The 26,087-nt window shown below is 43.5% G+C and overlaps 2 protein-coding genes across 2 annotated transcripts in view; both read left to right on the plus strand.

Annotated features, from left to right (window-relative positions):
• TTLL10 (tubulin tyrosine ligase like 10) overlaps positions 1-7,339 on the plus strand; it is a 37,796-nt gene extending 30,457 nt beyond the window's left edge. Inside the window, exons 7-11 of the mRNA XM_075279673.1 lie at positions 1,968-2,139; positions 3,949-4,089; positions 4,359-4,475; positions 5,489-5,582; positions 6,657-7,339. Of these exons, the coding sequence (XP_075135774.1) occupies positions 1,968-2,139; positions 3,949-4,089; positions 4,359-4,475; positions 5,489-5,582; positions 6,657-7,339 (1,207 nt within the window). The remainder of the gene's footprint in view (positions 1-1,967; positions 2,140-3,948; positions 4,090-4,358; positions 4,476-5,488; positions 5,583-6,656) is intronic.
• Positions 7,340-12,667: 5,328 nt separating this feature from the next.
• The window catches only part of LOC142210493 (putative pleckstrin homology domain-containing family N member 1), a 41,015-nt gene continuing 27,595 nt past the window's right edge, over positions 12,668-26,087 (plus strand). Inside the window, exon 1 of the mRNA XM_075279682.1 lies at positions 12,668-12,941. Coding sequence (XP_075135783.1) covers positions 12,850-12,941 — 92 coding nt within the window. The 5' untranslated portion in view covers positions 12,668-12,849. The remainder of the gene's footprint in view (positions 12,942-26,087) is intronic.

Raw genomic sequence — 26,087 nt, forward strand, 5'->3', positions numbered from 1 at the left:
TGTAATGTAGCATTGTGTTTCTCCGGGATCTTCTACTTAGATATTCCTCTTTTCGGACACAAACAATAAATGAAACATGAAGAAAAGATACAGATCACTAAAAAGCAGACATGACTCCCATACCCCAGATATACTCCCATAACCTATCAGTATAACGAGAGCTAGAAGAAAGACTTACACTGGCTCCGAGGTGATCGTAGGTGACAACAAAGACCACAAATACGGATGAAGAGGCTATTTGTCTTGAGACCACAGTGATCGCTTCTTAAATATATATATATATATATATATATATATATATATATATGATATAATCGTAGGGTACAGAATGATAATAGCCGCTCTCTGTCTCGCCTGTAGGATAGTCAACATATTTTGTCTGCTCCTTTGTTTCCGAAACATAATGGTAGAAATGACCTGACATCTTAGAACAATACCCTAAGACACATAATAGCCCCATGCAAATAGATGCCATAGAAAAGCTTAGCAAATAATGGCAGCCAAGCGACATTAAAAGAGGACAATAAGCAGCGCTGACGCTGGGAGCTGACGGCTCCCAGGACCAAGGCTTTGTAAAAACCGTGGAGTAACAGAAGATGGCAGGAGTACAATAAATCCAGATTCACCCTGGCCATATAGTAAAAAGGCTATTGTGTAAGGAGAATCCGGCAGTGAGAGGTGCCATGTATAAATCAAGGCCACAAATGACAATTGGGGGGAAAAAACGGTTGAAAAGCGAGAAATATTTTAAGCGGGTCTTGTAGTCTGATAGCAATAAGTCACATCTATCGGGACATGTATCTGATCAGTACTATTCACGTGTTTTTGAGTCTGACATGACTACTGACAAGTTGTTTGTTTCTGCTGTCCATAGCCGGCCTACACAGCGGATATCACTAGACACAAAGCTGATCCCATAGATTCCCTTTAGGTTCAGTTCTGTCATCACTAGGGTTGAGCGGTCGGGATCGGCTGGAAAATGATCGGAAATCGGATCCTGAAATCTCAAGATCGGCTCAACCCTAGTCATCACTTCTGTCTGGTCTAGTACAGAAATGCCATCATGACGGAAGGAGCAGGTATCTGAAGACACTTTACAATGGTCGTCATAAGAGTTTAACTTGCATTACAAACCTACTGTTTCAATGGTAATACATGGAGTCCCTATGAATCCCTATTATACTGTAGACCATAGGCACTGCCAGGTGTTTCAATGCAGCATGATATTTTCCACTAATAACTATGTTTGTATGGAATAATACTGTATCTCCAACATGAGAGAGAACACTTCTTCTTACAAGAATATATTTTTAATCTTGGACCAGATTAGATAGTTCTGGCCTATCCATACTTGAATAGTGACCATCTGACTGCTAGGACCCTCTTAAGTCTAAAGAATGGGGTTTCTGCTTTCCTACACCAATGGAGTGGCAGGTCATCTGTCTATTCAACTCTACCGTACTGTTAGGGCTAGTTCACACGTAGGCAAAGGGGCGGATTTTGACAGCGGATATCGCTTCAAAATCCGCCCCTTTACAATGGTGGTCTATGTAGAAAAGAAACGACCTGCCCTTTCTTCAGATGGAAGCCGCGCGGGCTCAGCCGCGCGGCTTCCGCCCCCGGCAGCTCCCTCCTATGTCGGCTCATTCATTTGAGCCGACAGCGGAGGGGAAAGCCGCGACTGCGATGGTCGCGGCAGGCGGGTTTTGACAAGAGAGAGACGCGGCGAGCCGCGTCTATCTCGGTGTCAAAACCCGCGCGGGCAGTTCACGTGTGAACTGACCCTTAGAGATAGCTGTGTATAGTGCTCAGCTACCTCTGGCAGCCCTAATGAAATGAGTTGGATTCTTTTCAACCGGTGAATATGGGATAAAATATATCCCAGTTAGCTGATTAACTGGCACGGCCATTTTACATGCCCACCAACAGAATATATTAATATGATAAGTATGTGTTATATTCTGCAGGTATATACCAAATCCTTTGCTTCTTGAAGGAAAGAAGTTTGATATCCGCTCCTATCTGCTCATAGCTTCCTCTGTACCCTACTTCGTATTCTTCCGCCATGGCTATGTTCGTCTCACCTGCAATCCTTATGATCCAAAGTCTGATGATCTCACTGGTCACCTCACTAACCAGGTATGTCATACTCTGCCTTCCCTCTAAAAGGAGCAAGAACCAGTAAATGACTCCAGCCCTAGTCTATCACAGTGCTGAGACGTTCGTTCAGTCTTATGTAAGTTAGATCTGACACTATGAAAACTGACTGACATCCAATGATACCATGATTCCTTCCTTACCCTTGTTTGCTAACAATGAAGTTCCAAGATGGTTGTCAATCATCTTTTCCCCCAAAAAAATAAGAGAAAAAGACTCAAGGACTTATAAATTTACTAGGCTGTGAACATTGATGTAGATGATCTTTCACCAAAGATGCTCCCGATGGACTCCCTACTAGCAGGGGCAGCTCTTCATGATGTGCTGACAGCCGTGTCCTGTTTAGGTTATTAGTATGTTCTTTGGTGACGTCTTACACTGTAACATGCTTAGCCATTCCCGGGAATATTATCTGTAGCCTTCAGCCATGCAGGTTTTACTAAACAACATGGCCATAAAGGAAGAATGGCTAACCTAAATGAGGCACGAGGCAGCAAGATGGAGGTTCTGGAAATAGATGTGTACAGTTCATATAGCTATGTGTATGAGCTGGTGTTGGCAGATCTCCATAACAAAGCAGAGCCATGCTTTCAGTATTACATGATGCATATAGAACTAAAAAGCCTTATGCTGGCCATATAAAGAGCTGAAGCTGAACGCCACCATATATGCCACCATATACGACCAAGTTCGGCTTGTCCAAGATGGTGTCTTTTTAATGAGAAGAGAGGAATAAGCTGCAACTACACATCTCTGGTAGTCACTTATCTACTCTCAAAATATAAGGATTGGTAATGTTGAAAGACTAACGATATCTGCCGTTGGGTGATCGCCCCTATACACAATAGGTGTGCCAGCCAACATCAGTGGGTTTGGCCGAAATTAATCTCAATGCCAGCATGAAGATACGTTTTCTTTTAATGTCTTTTATTCCTCCTCCAGAGTCTAGATGAGGTTAATTGAATTTGCCATTGGGATACACGTAGTATATTTGATGTGGCCTCCAATGACAATTCGTTCTTGTTGTTACCATCACCAATAATGTAATTCAACCAGTCATCCATCTAATGTGTATGGAGGACTAGAAACTCTTTTCTGACATAATCTGGAAGAAGGATTTGGCAAGAGGATACGGAGGAAGTTGGCACTGATTCTGGTGCGGAATCCGCATCAGAATCAGCGCTGAAAAAAAAGACTCCCATTGACTTCCTTTTTCAGCACGGAACCCATTAAAATCAATGGGAGGCTTTTTTTCCCATTGATTTCAATGGGTTCCACGTGGAAAACAGAACCCATTGAAGTTATTTTTCAGTGCTGATTCTGACACGAGTTTCGTGCCAGAATCAGCGCCAACTTCCTCCAGGTGAATGGACCCTTGGGGTTGATAAAGAAGCACCATAGGAGTTGTCCTCCTTGTATTGAGAACACAGGCTCCTCACCAGACAAGTGGGCATATGTATGAGAAGGTTGGGAGGAAAATGTTATCACAATGTGTACATGGTGGGGGTGGGAGGTGATTCCATATACATGATCGGTCCAGACAACCCCTTTAAGAGTGAACCACTTTCATTCAGTGATCTATGATGTCGCCTACTAGTTGAAAATATGGTATTTTTCTATAGTAATTTCTATATTATCTTTTCCAAAGTGCAAATTACACATTTCAATAGTTGGGTGGTTGGCCATTGCCTGTTTAGTTGGAAGACCCTGGAAGAAAATGCAAATTTTGGACAACCCTCTTACACTGTCTGAACCATGTTTTGAGTATCATATCTTTTTTTTGGCTCCTAGTACATGCAGAAGAAGAACCCTCTGTATAATGAGCTTAAAGAAGAGACAGTATGGTCAATGGAAAGATTCAACACTTACGTCAATGAGAATTTTGCAGAAAGCAAGGGTCTACCCCAAGACTGGGCGCTGAATTCCTTTACGGTGAGACAACAGAAGTCACTGACCATAGACTATACGTTATTATATTTCCTCTCCATTCCAAGACCTTCCTGTACCCCTCATTGTAGATCATGAAACAGTTGGGAATGTTTTATTCAGGAATGTCCTTTTAGACATAATAAATTTGCGATTGAGCTGCGGACCCCTGCTGTAAGATTTCCTGAAAATCCACAGTGCATATAGGAAACCCCGTTCTGCGGTGACATCTGTACTTGTTTTCTCCTTATGTCATTTTCTTCCTGTCTTGACAGAAAAGGATGCAGCAGATAATGATCCACTGTTTCCTGAGCGTGAAATCAAAGCTGGAGTGCCGCCGGGGAATCTTTGACCTCATTGGCTGTGACTTCCTGATCGATGACGATTTTAAGGTTTTAGATCCAATACGATTATTTTATTTGTTGGCTATATGTGCTGTAATCACTAAGAAAATAATTATATTCCAGAGAATTTTATTTTTTTAACAATGACATTAATGGAGTGAACATTGGAGGATAGGAGGATAGGTGAATCAATACTACTAGGGACCAACCTGAGCCCCCTGCTCATCCTTATTGTACGACCACAGAGGAAAATTTTGAATGAAGAGGTGGTCGAGCATGTGCAGTGTTGTTATATTCACAGTCAGTAGCACTGACAGAGATAACGGTATAATGCTTGACATTTAGCCTCAAAAAGAGAGGAACATATGTGACCAATGCCTGGTCAAACTTCTCCACACTGCGGAGAAATAGGAGGAATGGGAGGCTCAGGAGTTAGTACCCTGGCTCTCGTCATCGTTGAAGTCTCAGCAATCGGACATTTGGTTACTCTTGGTCATTGAATTTGGGTCATTGACCTAGGTTCAAGGACTGAAAATAACCATCCAGACCACATGATCTAAGTAGGGTTGAGCAATCGGGAAAGATTGGATCCGATTGACGATCGAGCAAATTTCACGATCGCAATCGGGATCAGCTGGAAAATGACCGAAAATCGGATTTTGAAATCTCAAGATCGGCTCCACCCCACTGTATATATAATATACAAGTAGGGTTGAGCAATCGGGATCGGGAAAGATTGGATCCTGATCGGCGATCGAGCAAATTTCACAATCGCGATCGGGTGGAAAATGATCAGAAATCGGATTTTAAAATTGATCATGAAATCTCTCGATTGGCTCAACCTTAGATCTAAGGCAACCAATGATAGCTGCAATCAGATGTGACCTAGTTGGTTACCTAAGTCAGTGACCTAGTTTCAATGTCCAGGACTAACCTCCCGGACCTGGACACAACTGTATTAGTTCATGTCGTTTATGTGGCAAGAGAGACCTTCTGTATGACTTAAATTTTTGTACTCCCTCTTTGCACACAAAGTAAGTTTTTTCATTTTGATTTTCTAGGTGTGGCTACTGGAGATGAACTGTAACCCTGCACTTCACACTAACTGTGAAGTATTGAAAGACGTCATCCCCAGTGTTGTCAATGAGACCCTTGGTAGGTTCTTCATGTTAGAATTCAAGCAAAAACAATAGCATGCTTTATATACATCTACAACCAACAGCCATAACATTGCAACCACCAGGCTAATATTGTGTAGGGCCCCCTCATTCTGCCAAGGCATAGATTTTACAGGATTTATGATGGTGTCTGATGGTATCTGGTGCCAAAACTTTAGCAACAAATCCTTTATGTTTTGGAAGTTACAAGATAGGGCCTCCATAGATTGGACTTGTTTTTCTAGCCCATTCCTCAGATGATTGATCTGAATAAAATCTGGGAAATTTGAAAGTCAATGAAGGAAACACCTTGAGCACTTTCTCATGTTCCTCAAACCATGCTTGAACAATGTTTGGCAGGATGTATTATGTTGATGAAATAGGCCACCAGCATTAAGTAATACTTCCATCATGGTGGGGTGAACTTGGTCTTCAGCAATGTTTAGGTCCATATGAATGCCAGGACCCAAGATTTCTTGGTTGAACATTGCCTTCTTACCATAATGAATTTTGTGCCTTCTCTTTCCTAATTAATGGGAGTCACCAGAACCCAGCATACAAACCCAGTTCTACATAGGGTCACCTGCATCAAATAGTGTATTTATCTGGTGTGCAACGAGGACATTTCTGTTTGTCTCTTTGGAGGTTCCCAACTTTACCTCTGTGCACCCCTGACTGCTACATGATGTAAAAGTAAGGTGGTTCTTCTGACCGGCCAGCATCTTCCATTGGCCCATGATGTATTCACATACCTAGTGTAGGAATTACGATGTGTGGGTTGAAGAATTTAGTATCTAGTTTTGTAGGCAAAAATCAAAAATGTGAATTAGATACTAAGCATTCTGCATTTTGGTTACTTATTGTCGGTGTGGAATCAATACATAATCCACACTGCTGTCTTAATGGAGGTCAATGTAGGCTAAAAACTTCATCTAAACCTCCAATAAACTCATAAAAACCAAGTAAAAAACTTGTGGCCATTACAAAAAACTCATCCAAAAACTTTTGTTTTTGAACATACTCTCTTCTCATTACTACTTCACAAAAGCTTTCTCCTCTTTTCCTTTCATAGACTTGGCTCTTGAAATCTTCAACAAAAACGTAAAAGGCCATCGACTTTTACCCCTAAATACTCTAAGCAAGTTCATACTATTGTACAATGGGGAGACAAATGAGCAGACCATAAAATTCTACTGGCCTAGAAGCAGCAGTCCTGTTAAGACTCAGAAGACCATACCACCAGAAAACCTCAGTGGACCAGTGAAGCCATTAGAAAAGCCGTGTAGGCCATTAAAACCTACTGCAGAGAACAGTAACCCCATTGTAGCAAAACGAGCCATTACAAGATCTCCTCAGAGAGCCATGTTGGCAATGACACCCGTTAATATGACAGGACTTGATAGCCTAACTCTCTATTCAAGAAGACAGAAAGCCAAAAATGTTGATGGCCTTCAAAATTATAGTGTAACAGAGATGAGCCAAACAAGAGGAAAAGTTGAACAACAGACCCCGGTAGCCAGGATATCCTTCTCAGGTCCACAAAAATTTCGAGTTATCGGCAGAAAAACTCCTCATTACAAGAAAAGGAGCACAACTGATGTCATTGTAACCACCAGCTCCGTACTAACCCATGGACAGAAACCTCATTATTCCAGCTCAATGTCCTGTCCAGAACCTGAAGATGCCAGGCCACTCAGTAGTCTAGAAGTTACTGAAAGCAATGACGAGAAACCCTTGGAGTCCTCTAAGGACTGAGTCCCAAAAAATGCAATAAAATCAGTTTACGAGCAGATTATGTGCTGCAATGTGATGAATCTGTTTCCTGGTGCTCATGTCCTCATCTTCTATGTATCGTGTTTTACAGTATTTTGTGATACTTTTAATAATTTGTATTTATTGTGTTGAAATATTTTTATGTTACACAGGCCACTTTATGATTTACACATGTTAAGGAGGTTATCCAGTTTCTAGTATTGTTGGCCTATCTTTGGGATTGGGTATTAATATTAGTGTCACGTCCGTGTCTATGCCTAGACCCAAAATCCGGACTGCAGACTGCACTGCTAAGGAAACAGGGGCGGGAGACTTTCCCTGACACTACGGCGGCTGGCTAGGCCCTGCCTGCGGGTGGTGGTCAGCTGTTCCCAAGCTAGCCTTGGCCACGACAACTCCTGGCTCTCTAACACGAAGGCCTAGCCGACAGATAGGGCGAGAGCTACAAGAGAGTTAGGGACTGGGGATACTAAGGTGGTCACCCCTACAGAAACCAAGGTGCAGCTGCAGACAAACAAAGAGGATGGGAAGTGCTGGACAACAGACATGCAGCACAACACAATATGCATCAAGAGAATGAGGAGAGGGAAAGTGGAGAAGTGAGGAAAGGGTTAACACAGGACTGGGGCAAAACAAACTGGAACCCAAACTTCCTCACAAACACCAATACAGTGGCAGGCAATCAGAACTGAAGGACAGGGTAGAGTAGAAGTGTGGAGGGCAAAACCAGACTCACACACAAGGCAACACTCACACCACTTCCAAGTCAGCTATCGTTCCAAAAACACTCCTCCTTCCTGAGCCACGAATTCTATGTTGGATACAACGAAAACTGGCAAGAAGTGGAGCCAGCCTTCCCCTTATACAGGCCCCAGAAGTATCCAATAGGACAATGGTAACGACCAACACCCGAGGCTCATTCTAAAGAACCTCAGGTATACTCCGAAGGCCAATACCAAATGTACAAACAGATGGTCCAATGGCAAGGAAACCACCAAAAGACCACGGAACACCGGATCAAATCCCCACCAGAAAAACACACAACTCAATCACAAGAACTCAGGTCGTGACAATTAGATCTGTGATGGTTCAACAGCAGAGACCTCCACAGATCTGCTGTTTGGGAACAGGAGCCACAATGATCCCTAACTGTATGAACTGTAGCAGTAGGTTTGATACCCCATTGACACTTATGGAACTATCCAAAGACGTGACCACAGTTTGTACGATAAGGAAGCTGTGTTGCTTGCAGTATGTAAACATGACCAGGATCTGTCCTGTCCTGGAACAGAAGATCTGTGGAGGTCTCATTTGTTGGACCCTCAAACATCTAATATTGATGACCTATTCTTAAGATAGGCTATCAATATTAGAAACTGGATAACCACTTTAAAGGGGTTATACAGGGACTAATAGGTTCACAAATACATTCCCAGCATTGGTTAAGCTTTCATACTATCATCCCAGTCCCTAGGCAGCTGCTCCAACTCTCAGTGAAAATAACATCTCTTCGGGCTCCTTGAGTAGAGTGGAGTCAGCCAGGGGTGTAACTTTTGGGGGTGCAGTCACACTGGGGCCCAGGAGCCTTAGGGGGCCCATCAGCACTGGTATCAGTATTGAGATTGCAGCTTCCATCTGGCCCATAAACCAAGGAGACCCACAGATTCCCCTAACCACACTAAGGTGGATTAAACTCCGTAGCTCCCGTGACCATCACTATCAAGAATTCACTGTAGGGATGAGGTAGGGGCCCCCTGACAAAAGATTGCACCGGGGACCACAAGACATTATTTATACCACTGAAGTCAGCCATAATAATGAGTTAGAACATCAGCAGAGGAATCAGAGCAACAAGAGTTCGGACCTCCCCAGGTGCCCTCTGCGCAGGTAACTTTGGGGCTTTGGGGGACCTGCGTGTATATTAGCACCATCTCCCTCAAGCATATTCATGTGTTACCTGAGCACATTACAGTGACAAACATCAAACCTTTGTTACATATGTCACTTTTGTAGATTTAGAGAGAGACAAGTCTTATGCAAATGAGGCATATGGTGCACTAGGGGCAGGTCTTCAGCTCCCTGGCGCATTGCTCTTTCCACTAAGATCCCTACAATCTCCTTCCTGCACCACCTTATGCAGTAAATGTAAATCCTCCCACTACTATAACATCACCTATTCTACTACAGTAACAAGAGCAGCACTGCCAGGGCTGGAGGCCCGCCCCCAGTGCACCAAATGCTTAATTTGCATAAATTGTCAAAGTTGTTTTTCTGAAAGTCTAGACATATTGTATAAAGCTAGGTTGTTATTAACTGTAATGCGCTCGATAACACAGTGGGAACAGTTGAATATTTTTGGGGATGGAGTCAAATTCCTTTTAACAAATACCGGACAATCCTTTTAATGAGATTAGAAGAAAGGTCCTTTTTTTCCCCCAGAAACAGCGCCACTCTTGTCGATGGGTTGTGCCCGATACTACACCTCAGTTTTTAGTGTCTAGAAATTAGCTGCATTACCAGACATAGCCTACAGATAAGAGTGGCGCTATTTCCACCAAAAAAATGTGACCCTTTTATTCAATCCCATATAACCCTTTTAATGGTGTTGATCTGTATTTCACATGGTGCTTTGGGAAAACGGGTAATATCTATCGTATTCATCCATATCTATATTTTATTAGACATTGTTTACCTACATGTAAATTACTTATGGAAAAGACTTGTGATAGATCTAAAGCTCCATTCAGATGACGTTTTTTCAACCTCCTTTTAGCAGATCTGTTTAATGAATGCAAATAGCTGATGCAAAAATCAGAAGCAAATGGATGGCCACCACACAAAGTATATGACCTGAGCCCGGTCTCTGCTTTCAGTTTCCATCTTCTGCCCAAGAAACTAGACAGGAGACGGAAACCAGCAGTCAATTTCAAACCCATTCATTTGAATGGGTTTGCAAAGTGTCCGCCCGCGAGCGTTTTATGGTCTCCGCGGCAAAACCGTTTTTTTAACCGGACACAAAGTCGGACATGCAGGACTTTGTATTTGGTTGAAAAAACGGTTTCGCCACGGAGACCACAAAACGCTGATGGGCGCTCATGGGCGGACACTGTCTGCCAGGTTTCCAGAAACTGAAAGCAGAAACCGGGGCGCAGATGTGAACCCACCCTAACACTGATTCTCTATGTAAGTGGATGGATATCTATTTGCATCCATTTCTTACCTTTGTTAATCAGATCTGCTAAACAGATGTAAAAACCTGATCTACGTTAATTGTTGTATTTTTATCCCTATTTTCCAATAAAAAAACCCCAAGATGTAACAAGAGTATCATGTCTTCCATAAAGTTTCTTAATAACTGCCCCATGGGTTGTAAGCCTCTTGATTATGTTGTGTACCATGGACAAAGGAACATCAAGATCTCCGGAGATGGATTTGTAACCTGAGATTGTTGATATTTCCCTCAATTTCGGTTCTCAAGTCCTCAGTCAGTTTTCTTCTCCTCTTTCTGTTCTCCATGCTTAGTGTGGCACACACAGACACACAGGGCAAAGATTGAGTCAACTTCTCTCCTTTTTATTTGGTGAGTCTTATATTGCCCACACCTGTTACTTGCCACAGGCCATAAAAGGTACTCACTTCTCCTGGGCATCTTTCTGGCGCCAGTACTCAATGTCCTCTTCAGGCCTCTGTCTGATGTCACGTGCTGTGACGGACCACCAAGGCTCGTGACATCAGACGCAGGCTCAAAGAGGCCTGAAAAGGACACTGTTTTACTTACCAATCCACATTCCTGTTGTGTCTGGTCTCAACTTCTGACCCCATGAGTACAGAAGGGTCTCTGGAGGAAAAAGCAGAGGCTAGACTACACAGGAGTAAGTCAAGTTTTGGCCGCTATGTTGGAATAAATCAATAGGAATAGCAGATGATGGAAATAATAAGTAGCGTATATACTCGAGTATAAGCCGACCCGAGTATAAGCCAAGGCCCCTAATTTTACCACAAAAAACTGAGAAAACTTATTGACTCGAGTATAAGCCTAGGGGGAATGCATCAGCTACTGGAAAATTTCAAAAATTAAAATGGTCGGAGTTTTGGGTGCAGTAGATGCAGGGGAAGGGGAGGGGGTGTTTTGGTTGTCTGTCTCCCCCTTCCCTGAGCTTGAGGACTGTTTTTACTTCCCCCATTTGGAATTCAGTCTGGCTGAATATAGGGTATCTGCAGTGCTCCTATTAACCCCTTCCCGACGGAACAGGAGCACTGCAGATCCCCTATATTCAGTAGACCGGGCACTGTCAGACACAGGGATGCCTAATGTGTTTGTGTTTCACAGTCATTTTCTACTTTTGTGTCTAGTCTAGGGAGAGGAGGGATTAAGAATTTTTTAATTTTTTTTAAAGCTTTTCCCCCCCCCACTATTGTATGGGAGATTGTATACATTGATATTGCTGCTGGTCATAGACCCCCCCCCCTAAAAAAAAATATAAAAATAAAAAATAAACAATGTTTTTTTTTTGTTTGTTTTTGCTGACTCGAGTATAAGCCAAGGGGGGCTTTTTCAGCACAAAAACTGTGCTGAAAAATTCGGCTTATACTCGAGTACATACGGTACTCAATCTTCAGGATTTTTCCAGAATCTAGCAAATCCTTTAAAGCTAATACTTCCGTAGTATAAAAATATGTCAAAATCACCAAAGAAACTTTAGTAATCAAAAAGAAAAATAAAATAGACTCAAAGACATGTATACATGTCCTTATAAATTGGCATCTATTGGGTTAAAAAAAAACACTTTTTTTTTCAATTTCCACTTTCGTGCTAATCTCCCTTTTCTAAAGAATTTTCCACTTATTCATTAAGTTGGTTGCATCTTCGCTACAATGTAATTCTCCACCCACACTAACAAAGAAAAAAACCTCGGTATTAGCAAATACCTGACAGCCTAGAACTTGCAGAATTATTTCTACGTGTCGCTCAGCGCTGATATCACTGACGGCTTTATACCTGCTATTTACATCTTATGATATGGGACAATTCTCCGGGATTGGACTTAGTTCCCTCCCTTGGGTGCAGCCGAGTTGGACAGTCTTGTGCAGTGACACGTAATTAAGTGTGCACATTATGGCGGTATAAAGGGGTTAATCTTAAGTCGTTTACTCCTTTGTTAAGGTCTTCTTCTCTCTCTCTCTCCCCCCTTTCGCCCTGTCTACTAGTTCTATTCTTTCTTGAAACTGAGGAACTTGTTCGGTCTCCCTCCCCCCTCAGGTCATCTCAATCTGCAGGAAAGAGAAACAAGCTTGAACTTAACAGGAAGCTCTCTCCATTTCACACTACCGGTTGCTGAATTTTCTAGCATATTGTCTCTGTCCAGCTCCCCCTCTCCACACGGTTGTGTTTTGTAGGAGGAAGGATGTGTGAGTCAATCTGGTATCTCCCCACCACTTGCCGATGTGCTTACAGGGCTTGCTGACCAGTGCGGTGCCACAACTGTCCTGCCATGGGTTGCTGCAGTGTGACAGCGCGGGGTACCAAGGAGAATGGCAGTGATGGGCATGAAGAAGCTGAGTTGCTCCAAATAGACGAAAGCGGGTAAGTATTACTTATCATCAATCCGTGCATTGTTTTTTTCGGGTGATTCACGATGGGTGTAGCAGGGCTGAAATATGTACCGAAATATGTCGTGTTATCTTGTATCTTACGGTGTTCTAAAACTATAGAGAATCCTTGGCTGACAACTGTATAATTGTATTTGCTGCAGAATGCAGGCACCGCTCATGGTAGTCTGTACTACGCTGACGCAGGTTTTCCTGAGCACTGCATTGTTAGTGCACTTTTACTATGACAAACTCACGTCCAGGATGTTGCATGTATACATAATACAGTGTACGCCACTGCTTAGGTGTTGGATTCTTGGGGATACAGATGTAGCAGAGCTCATTGGGGGAATTTATTAAAGGGGAGACGTTTATGGCATATCTATAGGCGCACCATAATTCTGTGACTTACAGCTATCTTTAAATTGAATGCCCTCCTCTCCAGGTTCTGTCACTTGCAGTGACATCGCTGACGGCGAAATGCAGGGTTTACGGAAATAGCGTAACTCTCTGAGCGCTGCGGTTTCTGTAATTCCCATAAAAGTGAATGGGCATAATGGAAACAACATAGCTCACTCTTCTACACTCTTTTCATAATTCCCTTTCACTTTCTATGGGAGTTACTGAAACAGCGTGACTCAGAGAGCTACTCTGTTTCTGTAAAGCCCGAATATCAAAGGCAGACATGTCATTGGCATTTCACCGTCACTCCTGTGTGCCAGAATTGAAACCTACGCCAGTCAGGAACAGATTTCTGGTGTTATAGTAATACTGTTGGGACCATTCTGACCCCTGTCGTAAAAAGTGGTCACACTAAAAGAAGAAAGTGGATAGTGCAACAAAGTCCATGCTCCAAAGAGGTCCACAAATAATCCCACCTACTGATTCTAGCATAGGGTGAGCAGTAAGTTCCCCTAATGTGTTCAATTAATGGGGTGTCCACAGTATAGGAGATAACTATTGGATTAGTTGAGGTTTGACCGCTGGGACCTCCTCTGATGGATAGAGGAGGTGTCATATGAGGCCATGGCTTAATGGTCTTCTCCATACAAGTCTGTAGCAAATATCAAGACAATCCAACATTCTTATAGTCAGAAGCAACTATAAGAGAATGCAACTTGGTGGATTTATTTGCAGCCTCTCTTGATCTTGTGTATAGGGGGTCAAGAGAGAATGGGTAGAGGAGAAAGCTTATTGAGGTTTTTCTGCTCCAAAACCAATGAATTGGACAAGTCCCAATGTACGATCCTCTATATCTAATATCTGGGAAGAGTCAGGAGCTGCACATACACAATAGATTTTGGATCTGTATCTCTGAAATTGTCTGATATACATTTGAAGTGTACGGAGGACTTCTTTAGCGTCTAAGGACGTGTTTACATTGGTGCTCCTGCATTCCTTGCTTCTTTGTTATAAGGAAAACAATGGAAATAATGGAAGAGATAAAGATTTAAAGAAATGGACACCAAACGAGCCCAAAAGACCCCACTGAATGTAATGATGTCCATTGGGCTTCTCTTCTGCTGTCCATTATTTTTCTAGATGAAAAAATTCTACACGCCGGATTTTTTTGTCCACAACTTTAATAGATTCTGTAACGGAGCCTCTGTCCCTTTAGAGAAGGGAATCTGTGCGATGCATCATAGCTGAGCTGGAGGGCACAACTACACCCACCATACAATGGATACCGGTCACTCCCAACATCCTAGGCTGCAGGATTACAGGAACGTGATAGGTTATAATGGAGAGGGGCTTGGGGAGGGCACCAGGTATCAGCGCTCTGGGGTAAGGGGATCCGTAGAGGTGACATTACAATTGTTTATACAGTATTTTGGTTACAAGGTTTCCTTAAGGTGAAGTCAAGTTGTTTATAAACAAGGTAACAAAATTATCACTGTAGGCAATGATGTAGCAATAAGGAGAGTAGAGGTTACAGTCACACCAGATACTGGGGGGGGGGGGGGGGGAGCAGGTGCTGAGAGATATTGCATCAAGATTACGCCTTTGCATATAGGGGAAGGTTTATGGGACTGATGCTGTTAAAGAAGGTTTGCAGTTAAATATTGGTGATGCATTCTTAGGAAAGGTCATCAATATTAGATCAATGGGCCCCCAGGCCCCCTACTGATCAGCTGTTGAGGAGGCTGCAGTGTTCAGGTGATGTCACTAGTCTGTGAAGTCATGTTGAGCATCTGATCTGTTGGGGTCCTGGATCTTCACCAATCACATATTGATGACCTATTGTTAGATACCCCTTTAACAACATCAGTCCTATAACCTATGCACCTATACCTAACCATAGTACATTGTGTTATCAATGAATGCTGGAGGCAATAGGAAAGCAGTTCCCCTGTAACCCAATGCAGAAGCTTTAGCAGGTACCCTATATATACAGCCCTATAACTTGCTGTTATTTTATTACTATATTAGAGGACTACTCTTTAGCTAAGCTTTAGTCACAGGTCACAGCTCAAAACAGTGCCTTACCTATTATGTATATATGCCATGTAACTGCAATGGGGCCCATGGGGCCTGGTACAGATCTTCTGCTTCCCAGCACTAATTCAGTGCATGTTCCTGCAGCAGCCACTAGGGGCAGCACAGTGAGCTCTGACTGTATACCTATTTATTCATATGCACCAGCTCTCCCTAGTGGTGGCTGCAGGGAGCAAGTTTTATCTGTTAGAGCTGTATAGGGGATCCCCTTTGCATTGCACTTTTCTGAAAAGTGGGCAAGGAGGTGAGGCATCGATTTCAATTTCTGGAGCACAGACCAGCTGACACATGTCAAAATTATTAGGCATATTAAAGGATTTATGCGTTTTTTAAAGATTGATGGCCTTTTCTATCCTTGAAAGCTACGCGGCAGCACTGCAATACCTGTATCCGCCGCTACAGTTGGTACGGCAAGTGAGCAGCACACAATACCGCGAAATGCACTGTCTAGATACTGGTGACTTGTGGTGGGCCTGGTGTTGGAACCCTGTGGGTCCGAAATTGAGCAATCAATTTTAGAAACCGGATGATCCCTTTAATTTCACTCTGAGCCGATTGTTCTTTACGACTGGCATACAATATGCTGGTCTTAATAAGTCGCCCCCATGGTGTTCAGAATCAATCAAACATCAAGGGCCAGTGTCCTTTACTACATTTCGCTGTAGGGGCCTATGAAATATGTGTATGCTCTTGGCTAAAAAGCTGTCAAGGACAAAGATCTGAGGAAGTCATCATCTTCTTTAAGCATCGACTTGCATATCATTTTTGAGCTGATGACATCTCACCCACAATATGACAATTTCTTTACACACCCATGATATAAATTTGGGCCATAACGTGGCAACAACGCCCTGTAACTTACCAATGGTTTGCACTAAAACAATATAATACATAGTGCAATAATATAGTGCATGATATTTTAAGGATAAGTATATGCTGCTGGGGTATCATAAGATGCTCGTTCATCTCTGTTGTAGCGGTCGGTCACTGACTATGCTGCATTTCCTTGCTCCAGAGAACAATATCAGCTTCTATTGTCCTGCAGAAACCCTATTAAAGACGTATACCCAATATCTATTCCAAGGAATTCTCCAACCATTTCCTTGGAATATTAATAAGATGCACGGGGTCTACTATGATATACTTTGCCCTTCTGCAAGGAATTCCTCTTAGAATGATTTGTAACCTACAAGATATTTTTGCAACTTCGGATATTTAGAGGTTTGACATGTTCTTGAACAAATATACTCTCCTGACCACATCTTACAGAGATAGGAAACCGCCCACAGCTTGCCTCATGCTTGAGATATATATCACCCATCATCTCACTATCAAGCTATGGTTCCTTTTAATGTCCTGTTGTTTTCAGTTGCAACAGAAGACGGCAAAGAACATGCACTGAAGGGTCTGATGCATTCTGTCCATCCAATACATGCACAGCCCAGTCATTTCTCCTGTGTTGACTCTGCAGGGTAACTGAACATTTGCTGATGGTCATAGATCAAAGATCATCCCTGGACTTCCAGCAGTAGGACACCATATGATCAGGTTATTGTTCAGAGGTCCATGCTAAAATATGGCCAGATCAGCTACTGCTCCTGTTGACATGAACGGATATTAAGCTGCAGTGACTCACTTCGACCACTACACAGAGAACAGTGCTGTCTGCTTCCTGCTCCATTCTCTGAGAACAGCTAATGGATGAGGGAGGAGTCAGACAACCACAGAAATTATATTAGAGACTTATCTTTAAGGCCATGGCAGTATGTATGAAAATACTATTAACCTAGTATCTCCAAAAGTGGAATAACTCAAAGGCTATGGAGAACAATCACAAGATCAGCCTCAGCCAGTGAAAAGATAGAATCCTCCATGCTAATACCATGACATACAACTTCCTTGGTAGTACTAATAATTATAAAGGTGGAGGGCCCAAGAACCACTGATATAGGCTGTTCATTAATAGAGATGAGCGAGTAGTACTCGATCGAGTAGGTATTCGATCGAATACTACGGTATTCGAAATACTCGTACTTGATCGAGTACCACTCGCTATTCGAATGGAAAAGTTTGATGCAGAACCAGCATTGATTGGCTGAATGCTATACAGTCGGCCAATCAACGCTGGTTCTTCTCCTACCTTTAGAAGTCTTCTCCGTGCAGCTTCCCCGCGGCGTCTTCCGGCTCTGAATTCACTCTGCCAGGCATGGGGCCTGGGCAGAGCCGACTGCGCATGTCCGCTTGTAGTGCGGGCATGCGCAGTCGGCTCTGCCCAGGCCCGATGCCTGGCTGAGTGAATTCAGAGCCGGAAGATGCCGCGGGGACGCTGCAAGGAGAAGACTGCTCGGAGGATCCAGCCCAACCCTCACTCGTGGACTTAGTAAGTATAATTTGATCGAATGTTGCCTACCCCTGAAACGAGCATTTTCCCCCCCATAGACTATAATAGGGTTCGATATTCGATTCGAGTAGTCAAATATTGAGGGGCTACTCGAAACGAATATCGAATCTCGAACATTTTACTGTTCGCTCATCTCTATTCATTAACCATATGCAACCATGATAACAATAAAAAGGGTTAAAATCCATCAACTCTATGTGTAAAATGTTCTATCGTAGGGTAAGGAATTTGCAAATAATCTCTCCTTGGAGGAAAAAGGAAAACTTGCTTCATGCCATCTTGTTGGAAAATCACAAAACAGTAGCAGAGAAGCACCGAGCAGTGCGTAGTGCATTATCATGCGTGAGGGCCACAACCAACCAAATAGGCAAAACAAGGGTCCCGGGACAAGGTATTTGAAAATTGCAGATGTTCGGACCAATGTATGAAGGACTACACAGATCCAGAAGATGTTTTTGCAAAACATTTTATTCAAGACAAACACCAAAGTAACATGTTACGCGTTTCGGGGGGCTTGAGCTGCCCCTTTATCAATTGTACATCATAAACTATGTAACTGAAGATTTATTTTATGTGTTAGAAACACAATGAGCAGCTGTCAGATATCATCATATAATATCTCCTACAAACTTCTTCTGTATCCGCGCAGTCCTTCGTCCATTGGTCCGAACATTTGCAATTTTTTGAAAAATATCTCCCCATAGATCAATCCCTGGTTTTCTAGAAACCTAGTGGCAAAGGAAGAGAGATCCAAATGCAGGCAGCTGTCTCAGGGTTATTGTCTATGATTAGTGCAAAAGCAGGACAATGGTTGGCCCGGTGAGGGGTCACAGATGGGGGTCAGGTTACAAGTCCTTTAGTAGTATGGCTATTAGTGGTGACCTGCAAACATTACCGGCACCAGAGAATACATAAGTAATAGACCCTAATAGTGCAATTCCACTTGGTTATCAAGAATAGTCTCTGCACATACTTGTACATAGGGGAATAAGCTGGGATATAACTAGTAAAGACTAATCCCCATAGCAAACATTTAATTCCCCGCAGACCCTCCACAATCCCCTGACTAATGCAGGAGCAGGAGGGGCGAACCTTAATGTTCAGTGGACAGAAAATGGGTCAAACCTTATGTTCCCACCACTGACCACCAAGTCCCTCTGTGCCTCCATATAATAATAGTGCACTCCTTAGTGTAACTCAAAGTGAAGGTTCCTTTGCACCACCACACATATAATATACCCTATAGTGCCCTCCACACAATATAATGCCCCATACTGTGTCACCAGAGTATAATGCCCCTATACTGAACCCACTCAATATAATCCCTTTATAGTGACCTCTACATAGTATAATCCCCCTATATTGCTCCCATACAGTATAATGACCTCCAATAGTGCCCTGAGCACAGAATAATGTTCCTTATAGTGCCCTCCACTCAGTGTAATGCTCCAATAGTGCACCTCATTATAAAGCCCCCGCACAGCACTATTCCACTTGAGAGCCTTCACACAGTATATTGCCCTATTACTGCTCCCCACACAGCATAATGTCCCCTTGTGGTCTCCGTATAGTATAATGTTCTCCCTACAGCATATTGACCCCTTATTTGCCTTAACACAGTATTGTGCCCCTCAGTCGCCTCCTTCTTCACCACAGTATAGTCTCCATAGTGGAGCTCCCAAACAAGGTAATGCCCAGTGAATGATTTTTACCTTTCATCGCAGTATAGATACATAGGGGATTGAAGATTGACGACTGGTCCATCTAGTCCGCTCTTATATTATTACCATCTTAGGCTATACATGTGTTTATACCAGAAAGGCCTAAATTCACATCTCTGTACAATGGCTCTAGACAGTCCCTGATGTATATCATTGGATTACACGTCTCCGCCTGGTGTTCACATGTATAGCAATGTAAATGAAGTAAATGCTGGAGGGCGCACATTATTACCAGCCCCCCCTCCCCCCCCCAGCCAGGTCTCTGTATAGGGATCCTCCAGTAGGAATAACTTTCTGCCCTGCGTGTCAGGAATGCATGAAAGCCTCAGCAATAGTATGGCGGTATAGCTGTAAAACCGTATATAACAGGGGAAGCAAGAACAGACTATATTGTCAGCTTCTATAGGGCAAAGGAACTGGGCAACCACGAAAGCAAAAACTGATGAATAAGTTATTTTATACTGCAAAACATTGTCAATGAATATACAATAGCTATTAAAGGACTTTCAGGTATGAAATCTTATTCCTGGGATAAATTTTCTTTACGTAAAATTGGTAAATCCCTTTAATCATTTTCAACGGTTAATGGGGGACTGGTCTTGTTATAGCAGATGTGAGTCAATGTATAACAGGAGGAAGGGATTAAAGGGTTACTCCGACCTCAACAAAAAAGGAATATGTTCTCCTTGTTTTTGTGTGGGTTTCCTTTGGGTACTCCGGTTTCCTTCCACCCAAACAACAACCTGGGAATGTAGATTGTGTGCCCTATATGGGACAGTGACTGATGATGTCTGTACAGTGTTGCGGAATATGATGGCGCTATATAAGTATAATAAAGGAATAACTGTTCTCTATCCCGACCACTACAGCCGGAACTTATGGGAGCAGTTGCGCAGTGCTGCTGTACGTAACTCCTATAGAGGATATGGGAGCTGCAAAAAACATATAAATTCCTTGGATGGATTCGAACCCAGGACTCCAGCGCTACAAGGTTAACCACTGAGCCACCGTACCACTGATTATATAGCACATGTTGATATGCTGTTTCTATAACTGTGAAGCTTTAGAATCAACATACTGTTACTCCGCTGTTCTATTCTATTTCCGAGTGTCCCTTCTCTTTTGTAGTAGTTTCGTGAACGGTGCAGACAGCGCTGCTCAAATGTTCCCATAATTAGAGATGAGCGAAAAGTAAAATGTCTGAGGTTCGATATTCGTTTCGAGTAGCCCCTCAATATTCGACTACTCAAATCGAATATCGAACCCTATTATAGTCTATGGGGGGAAAATGCTCGTTTCAGGGGTAGGCAACATTCGATCAAATTATACTTACCAAGTCCATGAGTGAGGGTCGGGCTGGATCCTCTGAGAAGTCTTCTCCTTGCAGTGTCCCCGCGGCATCTTCTGGCTCTGAATTCACTCTGCTAGGCATTGGGCCTGGGCAGAGCCGACTGCGCATGTCCGCACTACAAGCGGACATGCGCAGTCTGGTCTGCCCAGGCCCGATGCCTGGCAGAGTGAATGAAGAGCCAGAAGACGCCGCGGGGAAGCTGCACGGAGAAGTCTTCTAAAGGTAGGAGAAGAACCAGCGTTGATTGGCCGACTGTATAGCATTCGGCCAATCAATGCTGGTTCTGCATCAAACTTTTACATTCGAATAGCGAGTGGTACTCGATCGAGTATGAGTATTTCGAATACCGTAGTATTCGATCGAACACCTACTCGATCGAGTACTACTCGCTCATCTCTACCCATAATCTTTAACTGTGGATTTGGGAGAAATTCCCATTTCAGCAGCGATTTCCTAAGATGAGAGTAACCCTTTAATATAAAAGGAGGAGTGTCCCTTTAAGTGTTTATCTTGGGTTGGGTTCCCTGGACAGAGGATCTTTATCGGATCGTTTTCCTGCGGCAGTAACCTCCTGATGATTGATCTCAGTTATCTTGTCATGTAGAAAGCGCAGTTGTTAGAGCTTTGCTTTATGGTGTTATGACTCCGGCTTTATAGAACCATTTATCATACACGCATAATAAAATGTATAAATGGTAATTATGGTAATAAATGTAATACTAATTAGCTCAATGCTCGTTTATTCCACCGCTCAGCCAGACCATTAAAAGTGAAGGGAAGGAAAGACAACTTTTTCTTTGTAAACTGAATTGTTATTTCTAGAGATAATTTATTTTATTATCCCCTCTGGGCAATTCTGGAGTCACCGGGAATAGCCGATATCTCAAGTTACAGACACAAGAAAGTGGAAGGATTTACACTTTACTTAATGCAGGGTTTCTCTGTACGCTTGAGACATCTACAAGAGGAGTTAAGAATTTTTTTGCTGCTTATATAACGTGGAGAAAAGTTGGATCAAACTCAAATTTTCCATTGAGTTGTGTAGCAGTAATGTTGGTCAGTCTGTTAAAGGAATATTCCAAGCAAATTGCAAAATCGGATTGTTGCCAAAGGTTAAAATGAGCCCGTCAGGTGACTATCCTGAGAGCAGGGTGGGAGAGGGGAGAAAAGCTCTGTGATATAGGTGTATAAATGGGATGTAGATTAGGATTTGAGAGTAAATATAGATAGGACTCCTAGGAGAGATATTAAGAGTCCAGATTACTCTGCCCACACACAGTGATTGACAGCCATCAAGACTCCTACGGGAGACAGTGAGACTCCTAATTACCCTGCCCCCACATAGTCATTGACAGCCATCAGGAATCCAAGGAAAGGCAGCAGGAGACTATCCTGCTCACATAGAGTGACAGTCATCAGGACTATTGGGAGAGACAGTGACAGTTCTGATTACTCCACCTACACAAAGTGACTGACACCTATCAGGACTCCTAGAAGAGACAGTGAGAATCCTAATTATTACACCCACACACAGTGATTGACAGACATCAGGACTCCAAGGAGAGACAGTGAGAGTCCTGATTACCCTGCCCCCACATAGTCATTGACAGCTATCAGGAATCCAAGGAAAGACAGTCAGAGACTATCCTGCTCACATAGAGCGACAGCCATGTGGACTCTTGAGAGAGACACTGAGAGTCCTGATTACTCCACCTACAGAAAGTGATTGACAGCCATCAGGACTCCAAGGAGAAACAGTGATAGAGTCCTGATTCTCCCAACTCTCACTGTATCTCCTAGGTGTCCTACTCTGATGACCTCCCCTCTTGTTATACTGGCTCAAGTAGACTCATGTTGGGTTCACACCAGCGCTTGTATTACATTCGTAAATGAAAAATGCGGAGAAAAAAGCGCTGCGCTCTCTGCATTTTTCGCCCTTTTCAGGCATAAACTGCGCAGAAACCACACAGACCCTATTAAAGTCTATGGGGTTCGCGGGTTTCCTAACCTTTTTCATACGGATTAAGTTTCTGTTCAGGGGGGTCCCCAAGCGGACCCCCTGAACAGAAATTTGAATGCAGATGTGAATCTAGCCTTATAGGACTGTCTTCTTATTCTGAAAACTCTTTGCTTGGCCATTGAAGCAGATTGAAGGATATTGTTTTACTGATCCCTCTGCTTTTTCTTATACTGTATGTAATACAGAGAAAGAGGGGACATGCATGGATAAATCATCTGTCATCTACCCATAGTGCTGTAGAAAAATGAAGAAGACAATGAGTCTGTAACTTCATAAATTTATGTGCCACTAAATATGTAACCCCTGTGTGCAGTTCAAGGCAACAAGGGGTTAACAGTTTGCAAACATTGTGCATGCAGCATGAAAGCAATTGTGTTTGTTTATCAAATCCTTGGAGGATGGGAGGTGCTACTTGGCAGGGGAGACCATGTGCTCAGGCAGTCTGCAGGAGAGAGAGATCACAGGGGGATGCAGGAATAAGATCTCCTGAGCTCCCAGAGGCTGAAAGAAAAAGAAAAGAGGATTCAATTCTTTCAGAGAAAAGGCTACCGACTCCAGGGGACGATTTGCCGAATATACAGGGTATCCATACTCTCCACAACCGACGGAGGCGCCTCCCTGCTACACCGGAATGTTCTTCCAGACTTAACCCTTTGGCAGCCTGTTGGACAGGACAGCGTTAATTCCTCTGGGACTGTAAGTGTACCTATCAACAGCATTCTTATTTAGACTGCATCCTATGATCCAGGAGTAACTTGTTCTTGACTAGTATAACTGTTTAAGCTGGAGCACTGCAGAAGGAGTAAAAGAGACTTGATGCATCCAGGCACCTGCTGTGCTGCCATGTCCTATTGTAAGGGATAGAGCCTGCTGCTGCTGATAGATGATTGTAGCCAGTACTGGATTTTCTGCAGTGTACCAAACCTTCTGGACTAAGGAATAGTACCCTGCTAGGAGCATTGTTCATTTCTGACATATTTCATGTGCACCAACGAAAGAAGATTCTTTCCAGAACCGCGGCAACAGGTCTTGTATTAAGACTGAGCTTTGTGATAGTTATACATTGTACTAGGGCTTTGCCATATAGACCTGCCATTTTCTAGATAGGTTTATCGTTTAAAGTATTATACCTTACTGATGCTGTGAATGTTATTGCATATTGTACTTCACCATTACTTTATTAAGTTCCATATAAAGGTTTCTTTGTTTATACCACAATCCTCTCTGGCGTGTTGGTGTGGGCGGGGCTTTCCCTTGTCAAGCCCCGGACAGAGATCTGAAGAAAGGTACTGTCAACCCGGAAGCACCAGAATATCACCGACAAGGGTGGAGGCACTGCGCTAAGCAAGGTAGAACGGCAACTAATACTTATCCGAACGCCCCGCTACCCGGGGGTGTGGCCAAAGGGGGTGTTACATTGGAGGCACTGCTGAGATTCGAAAAACCAACAAACCCCTATACAGTTGCAATGGAGAACTTAGCTGAGAGAGATGTGGCTGAATGGTGTAAGGAGATGGACATTCCTGCAGAATGTAGTTTCGCAGTGACTGGAGAGTTCCATGACACCCTGGATGATGAGGTCATACAAGTGGTGAGCACACTTCATGGAGTAAATCGTCCTAAGGTAGTGGACCGGAAGAATGTAACTTCTCAGAAAATGATTTCGGCTTTAATAATGACAGATAAAGCCCTAGATAGAGACTGTATACCAATCATTCTGGTTGTACCACGAGAGCAAGGTCGGCGGTGGAGAATCACCTGGCCTTTGAGGTCTGAAGTGGGAGTGTGCCAAGATGAAGAATCTGAACAGGGGGAGTCCAGTCCTGTCCCTTTTCATAATCCTACAAGCACTCAGTCTGATGGAGCAGTAGACACTACTTCTACTCTACTTACTGCCATAGGAAAGTTGGTCGACCAGATTGGGAAGGTGCATCTTGAAGGAAGTTATCGTCGGTTGAGAATCTTCTCAGGCACCATCCCAGTACCCTCTGGAGAAGATCGGTACGAAACCTGGAGAGATGTCACCATGCAATGCCTGGATGAATGGCAATGCTCGGATGGGGTGAAAAGGCAGCGAATTGTGGAGAGTCTCAAAGGTCCCGCTATGGAAGTGGTGCAGGCTGCTTGGAGAGGAAAGCCGCAGGCCACTTATCAGGACTACATGGAGGCCCTTGAAGATGCATTTGGGTCGCCTGAAGACGCCACTGACCTCTTATTCAAACTTCGTACCACATACCAAGAATCTGATGAGAAACTGTCTGACTATCTCTACAGATTGGATAAACTTGTGCACCGCATAGTGGCAAAAGGAGGACTTAGCCCTAATGAAGTGGATCAATGTCGTCTGAATCAGGTGTTGCGAGGGGCATTGACTCATAACCCTATCGCTCAGCGGTTGAGGTGTAGCAACAAGGACAAGATTCCACTGCCATTTCATCAGTTACTTAAGGAGGTGAGGCAGGAAGAAGCTACCCTGGCGGCCCGGGAACAAATCCCTGCGAGAATCGCCACAGTGGCCATACGCACCGAGTCTAATAGCAGAGAAGAGGAGCTGTTGAAAATTATTGAGAAACAGGGGGAGCAAATTGCCCAACTCATCAAGACGACTGAAGCTCTTATAGTTCAGAAGCAGCAAGTAGCCACTAGCGGCTTAGAGGAGAAGAAAGATCCTATCCGATCACCAACCTGCTTTAAGTGTGGGGAACTTGGACATCTGTATAAGCAGTGTCTGAAGAGATGGGGTCCCAAGAAGCCTGATTCCTCTTCTGGGTCGGAAGCGTACCATGTCGGGAAACGGAAAAAGGGTCCGGTAGAAGCCCATACCGGCCCCCCAGAGACCACCAGAACAAGGGAGGATGCCACCCCTCAGCAAACTTTCACTGTACGACTTCCTGGGGGCTTAGTGGGACCTGCCCCTCAGGTGTCTGCCTACATCAATGAGCAGCCTTGTAATGTCCTATTGGATAGCGGGTCACAAGTGTCAGTTCTTTTCGAAGATTGGTACAAGAAGTATTTACCTAATGTCCCTCTACAACCACTTTCGGGACTAGTCGTCTGGGGACTGAGTGATCGGAGTTACCCTTACAAAGGATATGTGTCCGTTACACTACGGTTCTCAAAGGGTGTTGCCGGAATTGAAAAAGAAGTCCCCA

Source organism: Leptodactylus fuscus, chromosome 6 (assembly GCF_031893055.1).
Source record: "Leptodactylus fuscus isolate aLepFus1 chromosome 6, aLepFus1.hap2, whole genome shotgun sequence".
Lineage (NCBI taxonomy): Eukaryota > Metazoa > Chordata > Amphibia > Anura > Leptodactylidae > Leptodactylus > Leptodactylus fuscus.